Source organism: Gallus gallus, chromosome 13 (genome assembly GCF_016699485.2).
Source record: "Gallus gallus isolate bGalGal1 chromosome 13, bGalGal1.mat.broiler.GRCg7b, whole genome shotgun sequence".
In the NCBI taxonomy this organism is placed as follows: domain Eukaryota; kingdom Metazoa; phylum Chordata; class Aves; order Galliformes; family Phasianidae; genus Gallus; species Gallus gallus.
Window position 1 is genome coordinate 303,727 of NC_052544.1, and position 13,403 is coordinate 317,129.

The window sequence follows — 13,403 nt, forward strand, 5'->3', positions numbered from 1 at the left end:
CTGGCCAAAGTAACCCTCCAGTATCCATGCAGTGCAACTCACCTGGTTGCTCTCATAGCATGAGCTGGAGGCAATTGAATGCAGCAGTTACAGAGCCATTGCCAAGGTACTGTGAAATGTGTATTTTTTTTATACAAACCTGAATTTCAGAAATGCTGTCACTGCTTGCTCTGTCCTATTCTGGAAGGATGCAGCATAAAGTTTAGGTTCACAGCTGAACTCTTCAGCTCAAGGAGAATTCCTGAGTGCTGGCAGTTTGTGAAAATGTGGGCTTTCATATGCTTTGGAGGTTTGAGCTGGGTTTCCTGACGTTCACAGTTGTCAAAATGAACTTTGTCAGCACACGAATAAGTTTTATCCTTCTTTTGAAGGAAGTATGAATGTGTACATGCACATATTTAGCAAACTTAACTTCATACTTTGTGTATAATCCTTTGGAATCCAAAGATACTGTCTAGGCTTGCTTACAAAATGCACATGCTTGCCTACAGGCTGTGCCAGTGAAGCTTACCAAAACCTTCTTGGCTCTTACAGAGGCTGAGTGTGAGTCCATGCCATCACATGGGAGGCTTCCTGCCTAAGCGTAGCTATTGGATTTTTCCAGTCCTGATAATATCAAATTCTTGTTGTGTTTCACAGTGCGAAGGGTATGTGTACATCTATTTTGAAAGCATTCTAAAGGGATGAGCACTGACTCATTTTAGCTCAGCAATGTTTGTGCAGTATTAAGAGAAAAACCAAGTAATGTTTTTCTTCCCTTGTTTTTAAGGAAACATGATATGTGAGGGGTGGAACAATGCTTTGTTTCAGGAAACGTTATCCGTTTCCATTGTAGGGCTAGATGGATTCTGTTTTTAAATGTGGCATTTTAAAAAGAACAAACTGATATTACAAAGACATGGAAAATTGATTCTTCATTAGGGGTGGAGAAAGTGATTATTGCTGTGTGTTTTCTCTGATAATATCTGATAATCACTCTCTCTCCTGCTATATTCAGCATGTTTAGTCGTCAGGCGTTGTCAGACTAAATTTCTAAAAATAACAAATAAGGGGGAGGCTGTGCTGGGCCGCGTTGTTTACTGTGCCACTGAATTTAGCTCCTTCATGCAAAGGGTAAAAGTAACCTGCAGCTTTCTTGGGGAACTGGATTTGGTTTTAAGGTTCTGCCCACAGCACTGCTGTGTGCCTATCTCCCATGCAATTCTTTATGCACTTGTATGGAGTCTGAATGTTTAATGCTGTAGGGCTAAAGGGTTGGTTGGTTTCTTCTTCGTCTGTCTGAAGTTGAAAATAAGATGAGGGAAGGCATGCCGAAGTGCTAGGGACCCCAAAAAGAATTTCTGAATCAAAGTGCAGTGTCCAGTTGTCCCATCCCATGCAGAAAGCTTCTTAACTCTTGTTCACGATTGGAAAAAAACTGCTGCTTGTTTAAAGACTAGTCAGGTTTGGCGGGGCTGCTTTGTGCTGAAGTTAAGATGCCACTGAATCGCGGTGCCTTGAGGTGCTTGGATGTCAGATGTAGCAGTGGGTCTTCCCTGGTTTGCCTGGACACAAACCTGCTCGCACTCCAGCTGTCCATTCTGTGATGCTTTCTGGGGGCTTTCAAATGGCCTCACTGCAGCTCTGTGGTGTGATGGCTGCACCGCTGTTCTTGCTGAGGAAGCAGGGTGTCTGCTGGCTGCCATAGTGCAGCTTTCCTTCCCTGGGGCAACTAAGACTGAAGCAGGTGAGGTGTGTCTGGGAAGCAGTGCCGGAGTCTAAGAGCTGGTGCTTTGTACTCTCAGTGTAGGCATGGCCTGCTCTGCGGCAGTTCTCTGGACAATCCTTTGGTTTTTATGCTGAAATTGTCCATGTAGAGGCCAATTCAGAGGGTAGCCTTAACGATGTGCAAACAAGTCTCTTGAGATGTGTGGGACATCCTGCAGAGCGCTGGGCAACCACCAGAAGGTAACAGTTGTTAGGCCAATTTCTTCCTGAGATTTGCAGCACAGGAGCTCTCATCCCGTAGTTGGAATGGATAGGCCCAGGAATGTGTGTTGTGCTTCTTAAATAAACGGGAAAATAAGGAATGCTTGTGTTTGGCTTGCAGGGGGAAAGCTTCAAGAATAGCCCTCTATGATTTAGCCTAGAGCAGATTTTACTTTGGAAGAGTGTGTTTTTTCTCGTTTGCATTGCTGGTATATATCAATATGCTAATGACATGATTTAAATGTGTTGTCACAGCAGCAGCCCCTTGCTTCTAAGAACAGCCCTACATGTGCATATAGAAGATGTCAGACCCTGGCTTGGTCTCAGTCCTTTTGGCATTATGGCCTCATCTCCTCCAAGGAGGGCTGTCCCCGTTGCTCATTTGGCAGCCTGAATGGGAGCCATTCATGGGAATTTGGCAGCCTTATGCTCGGGAGCTTCATTAGCCCTCCCTGTTCACGAGGAGGCCTTGGGTCCAGGATGGGAGCTTCCAGGGGTAGCTTGCTGTCAGCACAGGAGCATCCACAGCTGCTCCCATAAGAGGGCAGAACATGGGCAGAACTGTTGGCATGCATCTGTTCTCCACCTGCAGGCTTGTTGTGAAGAAGGCAGTACTGAAGCTCATTTGGTTTTTTCCTGTAGGTCTGGTTGTCTTGTTGCACAGGAGAATTTTTCTTCTCCTTTGAAAAGGGAAATACCCTGAACAGTGAGCAAAACAAGCCTTAAATGTAATGTAATGATGAAAAGGTTGAGAGTGTCGGAGTTAACGCCCTTGGAACAGAACCTTCTTAATGGAGAAGTCCTCTGATGCTGGACTGGTGCCATACAAATTTAAGGTAAATATTGGGCATAGGTAATGCTGCTCTAGTTCTTTCTGTCCCCTGGATTGACTCTGCTGGCGGGAGCCTGAACAGCATGCTTACCCCTTGCTCCCAAGGCTCTGCATGGATCTGATGACTTCTTTATTTAAAGCCTCACAGTCTGTCTTAAAGGTTGCTTGTGAAAAGTGAAGAAGGCAGTAAGAGGGTTGCTTTCTTACAGCCTACCTTACACGTATTTTGTGCTGTTTTCCTTCTATCCAGATCACATAATTTTACTCTCATCTCTGGTAAATGAAAGTTGGTTGTGTGCAGTTCGTGTCCTGTAGCTTTACAAGGGAACAAATGTTCTTCAGTAATTGCAAGGAAGAAGGTGTGCTTTTTTTTATATGGGTCCACATCCCTGTGCTAGATTTGTTAGATAAAGATCAAATGGGTATGTGCTCTGCTCTGAAAATTGCTTAACAAGTTGGTGATATGTTAAGTAGTGCAAAAGTCACCAGTTGCAAAATGCCAAGTTGTAACCTCACAGATGGAGGAGAAGGAAAATAATCACATTTAGGAGGGAATTCCCAGCTCTCAGAAAGGATCTCCCACCAGTTCAGGCGCAGAATGGCTTATGAAAACTCCTCATCCCATTTTTGTGAAGCATGACTGTAGGTGGTGCCCATTTGGGTAGAATGACCTGGATTTATAGTGTCACGTGTATGATGCTCACAGGGCTGGAATTTTCATTTGTAGCAGTCGTTCACAGCATAAAGTTTTCAACCTTCCCAAATTTTGCAAGAAATGAGTTAATTAGTAATTGTGTTACCCTTCATTGCGCGACAGACTGCAAAGTAAGCACACAAACTAGATGAAAGGGCAAAGGGCTCATGAAGGGGGAACTGGAGTTTGGCAGCTTTTTTCCTCCCTGCTATTCCTGCCTTTATTTTTTGTTGAATAATTGTAGATTATAAAGGCAGGATAATAATTAATACATATGTTGATTGCTTCTTTTAAATCCTTCAGAACTTTGTTATAGAGACATTTTAAAAATAAGTTTATCCCAGAGCTTGCTTTGGGATTTTTGGTTTTGTTCTGACACACAAATCTAGTGGAAAGAGCTTTTCAAAGCAAACTGTGCCAGTGCTTTGGCATTCCTTTGTCAGTCAGGGGAAAGTGAAGTACATTATGCGCTAATAAAAAAAAAAACCCACTTCTTCCACTGTCTAAATGGTTTTGTCCATCCAGGAGCATGTATTTGTCATCACGGTCTGATAATGTTGCTTGTTCCCTCTGCTTAGCATTGAGCTGCTCTTACGAATACATTGAAGTCATTTGAACACCAAATTGATAGATAAGTCTTTCTTTGTCATTTTAAACCAAGATCTGATTCATTGTCAAAGCTCTTCTTTGTATTTAGGGCCGTGGAAATAACCAAAGCAATGAGCAGGGCTGGCTGTGGGTCCCTCTCCAAATTCCTCCTTGCATGAGTAATAGTTAGTCACAAACCCAGTGCTGCTGTGCCTGCCTGAGTCACCCGGCCCCAAGCGGTTGCTCCTCGCTGCCCTTTGTGCCTGGCGATTCCAGGGCTCTGGGCAGGGGGATTACATGTACCTGCCGCCCCCGTCTCCTCTGTCTTGCCCGGGGAGAACAGGAAATGATTATTTGGAAAGCATGCTTCTGCGTGTGGGAGGCCTGACCCAGCCCTGAGTCAGCTTTGTGAAGCCACACCTTGCTCACCAGGTATGCAGGAGGCTGTCATGACTTCCTGCTGGCCCCGTGCTTTTGTCAGATTGCTGCACTGCTGCGCCTGAAAGCATATGCTCCTGGCAGGACATAGCCATGTCCTCCCTTCTGCCCATGAGCCCATGGGCATTGGCTGGAGGTGTGCTGGCGGATCAGGCATTCATTTCTTCTGGCTGCTGACTTTCTGAGTCTTTTACATTTACAGAAGTAATTTTTCTTCAAAAATAGCCTCCTCTGGCTCAAACTGTAAGAGCTAGATGGAGATGTGATTTGGTTTTTACAGCAGCCATGGTGTTAGCAGGTGCTCTGATCTGCCACGTTGGATGTGCAGAAATGTAGAAACTGAAGCACTGAGCGAAGGAACTTACCATGTTTTGCAAGAGGCACGTTTCCTCCCAGTCAGAACAGGGGGATTTCAGCACTGGGGTGAGTTTCCTTCCCAGTTCTCTGTATATGACATGACTGCTGTCTTGAGGCTGTCAGGAGTGTGGTATCAAGCCCAGAGCAATGCGCCTCTGAGAGCTCTCCTCTAGAAGGGTGATTTTTCCAAGAAGGAGTGTCCCAATAGGAGTCTGCACAGCAAATATATTTCTGCTGCCACCTACTGAAATGTTCCCCATCAGCTTTCCCTGGTAGCCACCACTGGGATAGGGTACACAAGTTCACTGGAGCAATCTGTTATTTCCCAGTCATGTAAAGCACCTGCCTCCACCTCTAATTAACGTGCTGCCATGTGGCTGACATGACAGTTATGTGTAGCGTGCCTGGGCTCTGTTGCAGAAGGCTCCTTGGCAGATTTGTTTCCGTTACCTTCCCCCTTCTCTTGGAGTGCTGCCTCCCTTGGTATCACACTGGGAAACATGAATGCTTTCCCAGAGCATGTGCACCTCAAAGCACTGCAGAGATGATGTTGGAAGTCATACTGGCAGTGCAGTAGGTAGGACCAGCACAAGATGGGGGCAGGTTTGCACCAGCATTTCTTAAGCTGAGCAGTGGGCCCAGGTGAACCTCACAAAGTTCAACAAAGCTGAGTGCACAGTCTGCACCTTGGTGCCAGCAGCCCCTGCTATCAGTACAAGTTGGGGGACAAGGGGATGGAGCACAGCCCTGCTAAGAAGGACTGGGGGTACTGCTGGATGGCAGCTGGACATGAGCCACCACTGTGCCCTTGCAACCCAGAGAGCAAACCATACCCTGGGTACACCCAAAGCAGCACAGCCAGCAGGATGAGGGAGAGGATCTGCTCCTCTGCTCTGTGCTGTGAGGCCTTACCTGGAGTGCAACATCCAGACAGGGAGTGCTCAACACAGGAGAGACATTGAGCTGCTGGAGCACATCCAGAGGAGGGCCCAAAAATGATCCCAGGGATGGAACACCTCCCTGTGAGGACAGGCTGAGAGAGCTGGGGCTGTGCAGATGGAGAAGGGAAGGTAAAAGTGTTCCAGGGGAGGTAAAAGTGGACTTCTGGTATCTGGAAGGGCTGTTAGAAGGAAGGGGACAGACTCCTTAGCAGGGACTGCTGTGTTAGGACAAGGGAAATGGTTTCAAACTAAAAGAGGGGAGATTTAGATTAGATATAAGGAAGCAGTTTTTTTACAATAAGGGCATTGAGGCACTGGCATGGGGTTGCGCAGAGAGGTGGCAGTGCCCCATCCCTGCAGACAGCCAAGGTCCAGCTGGATGGACTCTGAGCACTGATGGAGCTGTGGGTGTCCCTGTGCACTGCAGAGGGTTGGTGTGGGTGGCCTTTGGGGTACCTTCCAACTCAAATGGTTCTGTGATTCTAGATCTCCTTCCTAACTGGGGTAGCCTGTGCTGCCCCTGTCTAGTTCAGATGGTTTGAAAGTGATTAAGTGTCCCCATTGCCTTGTGGAAAGAGTAAGTGAGGGAAAACCCAAGAACCTGAATCATTGCTTCTCCTCCTTGGTGAGTGTTGTCATCATGCTGCTGTCAGTGACTGTCATCAGGAACCAGCTGTGATCCCTTCCTATTGCAGTTCACTTTTAAGCAAACTGCAGGCAACTTCCTGAGAGCAATAACCTGCTGCTTGGAAAGTCTGAAGTGCATCTAAATATTTGGTGATTGCTGTGTCATTCCTGGTGTCAGTGTGCCACACTATGCTGCAGGGTGAGGCTGAGGGGGCGTGTGGCTGCCCCCTGTGCTGCCTGTGGGCTGTTTGTGTCTCCTGCTGCAGAATGCTGAGTGCTGTTCAGGAGATCCTCCTTTCCACGGAGGAGTTTCAAGTGGAAATCACATTGAGCACAGTGCATCTCTTGGGCACAGTGAGACCCTGGGCAGGAGAGCTGTGTGCTGTGGCCTGACCCCGTGGCACAGCCCACGTTCCTCCGGAGAAAGGCTCTCTGCTGCTGAGGGTGCATTCCCTACTCTATCATGGGATCTGCTTATCACTTTCCCAAAGAGTGTGCACACAGAGCCTGTAAGGAATGCCAAAAATGACCTGATTTAACTTTGGGGAATAGAGAAACTAAGCTAGCAAGTTTATTGAGACTGTCACAAGATGAGTTATGTCAGGGCACCTATTTGAAGTGCTGCATCATGCCTGAAGACTCCAGGGTATTCTTCCACAGCAGTCTTCTGTGTGTGGAACGGGTGTGCCAGGGAATGCTCTGGTAGGGACCTGACGGTGTATCATTTTCACATGTTGGGGGTTTTAGGAAAGAAGTGTAAAAAAATAAAACAACGTGAGGATGTACATACACAGAGCCATATGCGTTGGAAAAGGCTTCTGGAGCTCATCTTCGACCAACCCCCCACCCCCTAAATCAGACTCCTGACAGTGGGTTATACAGGAAAGCATCCAGTGGGTTCTGAGTGTCTCCAGAGAAGGAGACTCCACCACCGCTCTGGGCAGCCCATCTCAGTGCTCTGTCACTCTCAAAGAAGTCCTTTCTCCTGTTCAGATGGAACTTCTGCCTTTCAGTTTGAGCCCATTGCTCCTTGTCCTGTTGCTGGGCACCACCGAAGAGAGCCTGGCCCCACTCTTTAGATATTTATAAGCTCTGATAAGATCCCCCCTCAGCCTCCTCTTCTTGCTGAGGTCCCGATCATTGTTGTGGCCCTCTGCTGGGCTTTCTCCAGCAGCTCCCCATCTCTTTTCAACTGGAGAGCCCAGAACTGGACATGGTGCTCCAGATGTGGCTTCCCCAAGGCAGAGTAGAGGGGGAGGATCACCTCCCTTGTCCTGCTGGCCACGCTCTTTTTAACATACCCCAGGATACCATTGGCCTTCTTGGTCACAGGGGCACACTGCTGGCTCATGGCCACTTGTTGGCCACCAGAACACCAGGTCCTTCTCTGCAGAGCTCCTCTGCAACAGCTCAGCCCCTAACCTGTACTGATGCACGCAGTTCTTCCCCCTGAGGTTTAGGGCCATACTTGCTCTTGCTGAACCTCATAATTTTCCTCCCCACTCTCATCCTGTCCAGATCTCACTGCATGGCAGCACAGCCTTCTGGTGTGTCAGCCACTCCTCCCAGCTTTGGATTGTCTAATATCATTTCATTGCTAGATCCTTCAGTTTGTTGGAAGATGTTTTTATTTGAGTTTAGGCACCTCATACTTCTGCTTGCAGGCCACAAATTTACAAGCTGAGGTAAGGAGACAGAAGTAAAATGTAAAGAGCAAAAAAAGCAGGAATTGAATGATAAGCCACTGTCTGAAAAAGGGCAGCACCTGTGAGTGCTAGGCATAATGCAGCTCGAATGACTATTAGCTGCTGTCCTTCTTCTGAGCACAGCAGTGCTGTGCTGGCTGTTGGAGTTGTCCCAGCCCCAATCCCCTGCATGGAGCTTGCTAGCCCTGGGCAGCACTCTGAAGGCAGAGGTGCCCCAGTCATGATGCTGTGTGAATATGGTGCTTTGATCATCTGAATCTGATCCACAAGGAGCTGATAAATGTTTTCTTTCTTGCTGTGGAATCTGTAAATGCTGACTCCTTAATCTGACAGGAATGCACAGTCTGGATGTGTCATCATGGACAAAGGCTGGCTGCTACTCGCAGCATGATGCAATAGCAACAGAGGTGGGAGATTAGCAGTGTCAGGAGGTCACTGCCTACATCTGCTAACCATGGTGGCTGTTCCTCAGGGCTGTGACCTGCAGGTGTATTTGCACTAAATCCAGAATTTCCGCACCAGCTGCTGAGAGCACATAGCGTGGAGCTGATCAGGGAGCAGACTGTGGGAGGTTACCTGCAACAGGGAGCAAAGTTCAAGCTGTAACACAGGGTAGTGACAACTGGAAGTACTTAGGTCATTGCTTTCATTGTGTGCCCAAGCACCTGGGCACAGACCTGCCCCTGTGGTGCAGTGAGTGGAACCTTGGAAGTGCCATCTCCTCTAGCCCCCAACTGAGGCTGGGCATTCTGATGTTCCGGGCACTGGGTGCATTGTGCTAGGTTGGTACATGCCATTCCAGCCCCTTGCCCCACACACAGGGTCTAGGAGGGCTGCAGGAGAGCCTGGAGGTGGGGAAGGCTCCCAAGAACTGGAGGATTGGGGTGAGCAGAGCCAGGCCTGGGGGCAGCCCAGGAGAGCCCTGGCATGGCTGCTGGGGCACTGAGAGGGGCAGGGAAGACTGACCCTGTGTACAGCTTCCTGAGCAGGAGGGATTTGCTCTGCTGCCTGGAGAGCAGGTCTTGGCTGTGGGTCCTGACCCTCTTTCTTGGTGCCAGGCAGCTGTTAGTGGTTCCAGAAAGCAGATTTAAGTGAAAACATTTTTTCAGGGCGAGCTTTTGGAGACATCAGCAAGTCTGTGGTTTGCTTTGCTGCCAGTTTCCTGGCTGGGGAAGAGAACTTGCTGGCTACAGGATTAGTGTAAAGAAATTATGAAACTGCACACTCGGAAGCATTAACTGCGCTGGCTTTTTGGGAGCACTTTTTCTAACTCTGTTCTTTATCAGCTGCTCTCTACGTAGCCTGAGCCTTGCTAGCTGCAGTGGCAGCAGTGGCTGTCTCACATGTTCCAGCGTGGATGGCAGTGCCCTTCCTGTGCAGGGGAGTAGCTGAGTAGGAGGGGTTGGAGCTGTTGTCTCTGCAAGGAGTGGCCAAGTTGGGATCTGATGGGTGACAGCCTGTGACGGTGCGGGTGCAGGAGTTTGTCCTGTTCTAGAGTGGGGCAGCTGGTTGGATTTCAGTGTGCGTATTGAGCATGCTGCCATCTTGGAAATTTGTTGCTGCAGATCCTGGTATGTCCCTGCTTGCATTCAGCTGCCTTCTGGGTTGCCTCCTACTCCTCCTGCAGCAAAGGCTTCTTGTGCACCACTGGGGCTGCAGCCTCAGGTCATTCCTCCCTGTGTGGGAGATGCTAGAAATGGTGATCAGAGAAGCTAGGCAGTGTTCTGAACCTTTGGGAGCAGAGAGCAGCTGACAGAGAGCAGAGCTGGAGAAAGTGCTCCCAAAAACCAGTGCATTTAATGTCTCCAAGTGTACAGTTTCATAATTCCTTTAATGCCAGGCAGCATCAGGTGCAGGAATTGCAGAGGTGGAGTCTGGGAGGCCGCAGAGGGTGTTCCTTGCACAGCTAGCAGCTACCGGCAGCCCAGCAGGGCCAGCAAGGCTGGAACAGGCTCAAGGATGACTTCAGAGCCATGCTGCCAGCCCCACACGGTGGCCTGGATGGGTGGGGATATGTCAGCCCCACTGGCTCACAGCACTGCACCCCAGGAAAGAGCATCAGAGACGCTGAGTTTCCTGTCTAGACCCCAGTAATTGTGGTGAGAAGGGGATCAGTGCAAGTTCCTGCTCCCTCTGGTGATTACCTCAGCAGAAGCCATGCTACAGCTCCGCAGGAAGGAACATTTTGCTTCTGCCACAGATCTTGGAAATACAAATCCCTCCAATTCTGGCCTGCTCAGGGCTGCCAGTGTCCCCAGCAGCATAACCCTGCGTAGGGATCCACATGGGCACCGTCCCCACGGCAGCAGTGTGCCAAGCCTGGTCCCTGCCCGAGCCCCTTGTGCTTGGGGAGGATGAGCTGGAGTTCCTGGTCCCAGACGTGAAGTCCCTCAGCATCATGCAGAGCAGCATGAGAACAGTGGTGGCCGGGGATGTCCTGCCCTGCTCATGCATCAGCACCGGCAAGGCATCTGAGCAGGGACCCACGCCGGGCCGCCTCCCAGCAGCTTCCTGAAAAGCAGCTCTTGTAGCAAAAGGCATCCCACGTGTCTGGGACCACGTCATGGAGACAAGGAGCCCTTTACTGTACCCCCAGCCCTAGCTGTTGTTAACAACCTTTACTGTTTAAATGAAAGTTCTTCAGTGTTTAGAAATGGGAGCGGAAGGGATGTCATCATGGCATGGGAATTTCAGGCGGGTGTATGGAAGAGTTGCAATAGGTCAGCTATGGGAGTGTGGATGGCAGCAGTGCACCGTGTGTGAATGAGTTTGCTTCTGTGTCACACACCCCAGCACCCTGCGTTCTCACAGCATTTAGCTGAGGCTATCAGCAGAGCACCCACTTGGCGTTTTTTGCCATCCTGCTGCTGACAGTCCCTGTCCCGTGCTGCACACACTCAACCCGCCTGGCCTTCCACCAGCAACTAGGTGCCATGAGCAGAGGCCAGCACCAGCTTCTGGTGGCCTCATCACCCAGTTCCCACACCATACCTGAGCCCTGCTGCTGCTTTGCTCCAGTGAGGTGAGGCTGGGGGTGAGCACCCCTAACAGTACCCTCCTGAGCCGGGGCCATGCTGGGAGCAGCGCAGCTCTTAGTGGCAGTGAGATTTGGAGGTCATTCACATCGTACTGGGTTCCCTCTGCCTGTGGCTGGAAGGCGATTTGATGGAGATGTGGCCTCACAGTCCAGGGAGCAAGCCATGCCCTGGGTGCATCCAAACCAGTGTGGCCAGCAGGGTGAGGGAGGGGATCTGTCCCTCTACTCTGTGCTATGAGACCTCACCTGGAGTGCTGCATCCAGTCAGGGAGTCCTCAGCACAGGAGAGACACAGAGCTGTTGGAGCACATCCAGAGGAGGGCCCAAAAATTATCCCAGGGATGGAACACCTCCCTGTGGGGACAGGCTGAGAGAGCTGGGGCTGTGCAGATGGAGAAGAAAAGGCTCTGGGAGAGCTGAGAGCAGCCTTTCAGTATCTGAAGGGACTGTAAGAAGGAAGGGGACAGACTCTTTAGCAGGGAGTGCTGTGTTAGGACAAGGGAAATGGTTTCAAACTAGAAGATTTAGACAGATATTAGGTAAAAGTTCCTTACAGTAAGGGCAGGGAGGCACTGGCACAGGGTGCCCAGAGGGGTGATAGTGCTCTGTCCCTGCAGACAGCCTAGGTCAGACTGGACTGAGCACTGATGGAGCTGTGGGTGTCCCTGTGCGCTGCAGAGGGTTGGACTGGATGGCCTTTGGGGGGTCCCTTCCAACACAAACGGTTCTGTGATGCCCCAGGCTGAGGTCCACCTCCTGTGGTGTTAAAGATCACCCTGCTGGTGCCTTCCAGCATGGGGCTGCATTGCAGTCATGGGGACAGCATGAAGGAGTCTCAGCTTGAGCCATGGGCAGGGCTGCCTTGGGAGCATAGCCCACAGTGGTTCCTGTGGGCTCTGCTGAAGCACCAGGCACTGGCGTGCCCTGCACCAGGGGCAGCTCTGGGACAGCATGGGGACAGGAACGCGTTCTGCAGACCTGACACCCACGAGAGACTGTTGTGTCTGTTGTTTGGGAACCTAGAGAAAATAGTCAGGAGAGCCAAGTGTAGATTTTCCAGTCACCAAGGAGAACCCAGACTAGCAGGAAAAAATGCTGCCCGTTGAATTCCTATCTGAGGATGCACAGCTTCGGTCTGCTTCCCTGCCAAGCCTGGGATAATGAGAGATGATTAAAGAAACACACACGTTCTGTGGTGGCAGCAGGGGATTTCTGAACATGCAGCAGATAGAAAGGAGGGTCTGGTTTCTGAGGATGCCCAGCTGGGAAAGAGCCTTCTTAACCTGAGTGTGAAGGGGTTTCAGCGCCACTGCTGATGGCAGCACAAGCATGTTGTAGTGTATTAATTTATCTCTGGACTCCAAACATGATGGGATCTCATTTCTTTTTCTTCATTGCTGCAGTTAATTTAGCAGACCCCTTATAGCTCTGTTGTTGATACAGCCCAGCAACTCTGAGGAGGTTTCAGAGGGAACAAAATTCAGTCTGTGTGACCACTGCCCAGCCAGAAAGGTAAAACACTGACACTTCCAGTATGCGTCTAGGAATGATCTCCCTCCTGGGGAAGCACTGTGTCCTGCGCCCTTAGCAGTGCTGGGACTCTGCCCTAGGCATGCTCACTGCTGCCAGCGCCAGGCCAGACCTTAACTCTCTTCTGGGTTTCTGCCTTGCAGCAGAAGAAGTCGTACCTGGAACGGAGCGTGAAGGAAGCAGAAGATAACATTAGGGAGATGCTGATGGCCCGGAGGGCACAGTAGATGCGATTTCCTGTTGGGCCATGGATGGACCTGTGCCGCCCTCTGGGTGATGCTGGCAGCTCTGCTGTGATGGCTGTTACCTGGCAGATCTAATAAACCCTGCTGCAAAGCCCATGTCAGCTCACTGTGTCTGCTGGCTGCCTCTGTCATGTGGCATCTGCCTTCCATGCTGAGCTTTGAGGAATAAAGGAGAGTGGGACAGGACTTGAGGTGGGTGCCCTTGGGGACATCCTGCCTTCCTTGCTCCCCCACTGGTGGATACTGTGATCATAGCAAGCCTGCACTGGGGCCTTCCACTTCCCCCTACTCCTGGCTGCTGTTAATGGGATTTTTCAGTGGTTTCCTCTCCCACCAGCAGCTTGCTGAGATGTTACAGTGCTGAGCTGCACTGGGCAGGCATGGCCCTGCCTGCCTTAGCACCATGGCTGGGCACTGGCCATCCACCTTGTGAAGTAAGT

General features: G+C 50.2%; 1 protein-coding gene across 11 annotated transcripts in view; it reads left to right on the forward strand.

The window, feature by feature from the left end:
• The window catches only part of PFDN1 (prefoldin subunit 1), a 42,604-nt gene that overhangs the window by 16,381 nt on the left and 12,820 nt on the right, over positions 1-13,403 (forward strand). For 2 of the 11 annotated variants that reach the window (NM_001277146.2, NM_001277148.2), the window contains exon 4: positions 12,862-13,064. The exons of 3 other annotated variants lie outside the window; for them this stretch is intronic. In NM_001277146.2, coding sequence (NP_001264075.1) covers positions 12,862-12,945 — 84 coding nt within the window. In that variant the 3' untranslated portion in view covers positions 12,946-13,064. Of the gene's footprint in view, positions 1-534; positions 648-2,610; positions 2,805-12,591; positions 12,701-12,861; positions 13,069-13,403 lie in introns of those variants that run through there. 6 more of the 11 variants (NR_102330.1, NR_102331.1, NR_102332.1 and 3 more) reach the window with 6 other exon arrangements.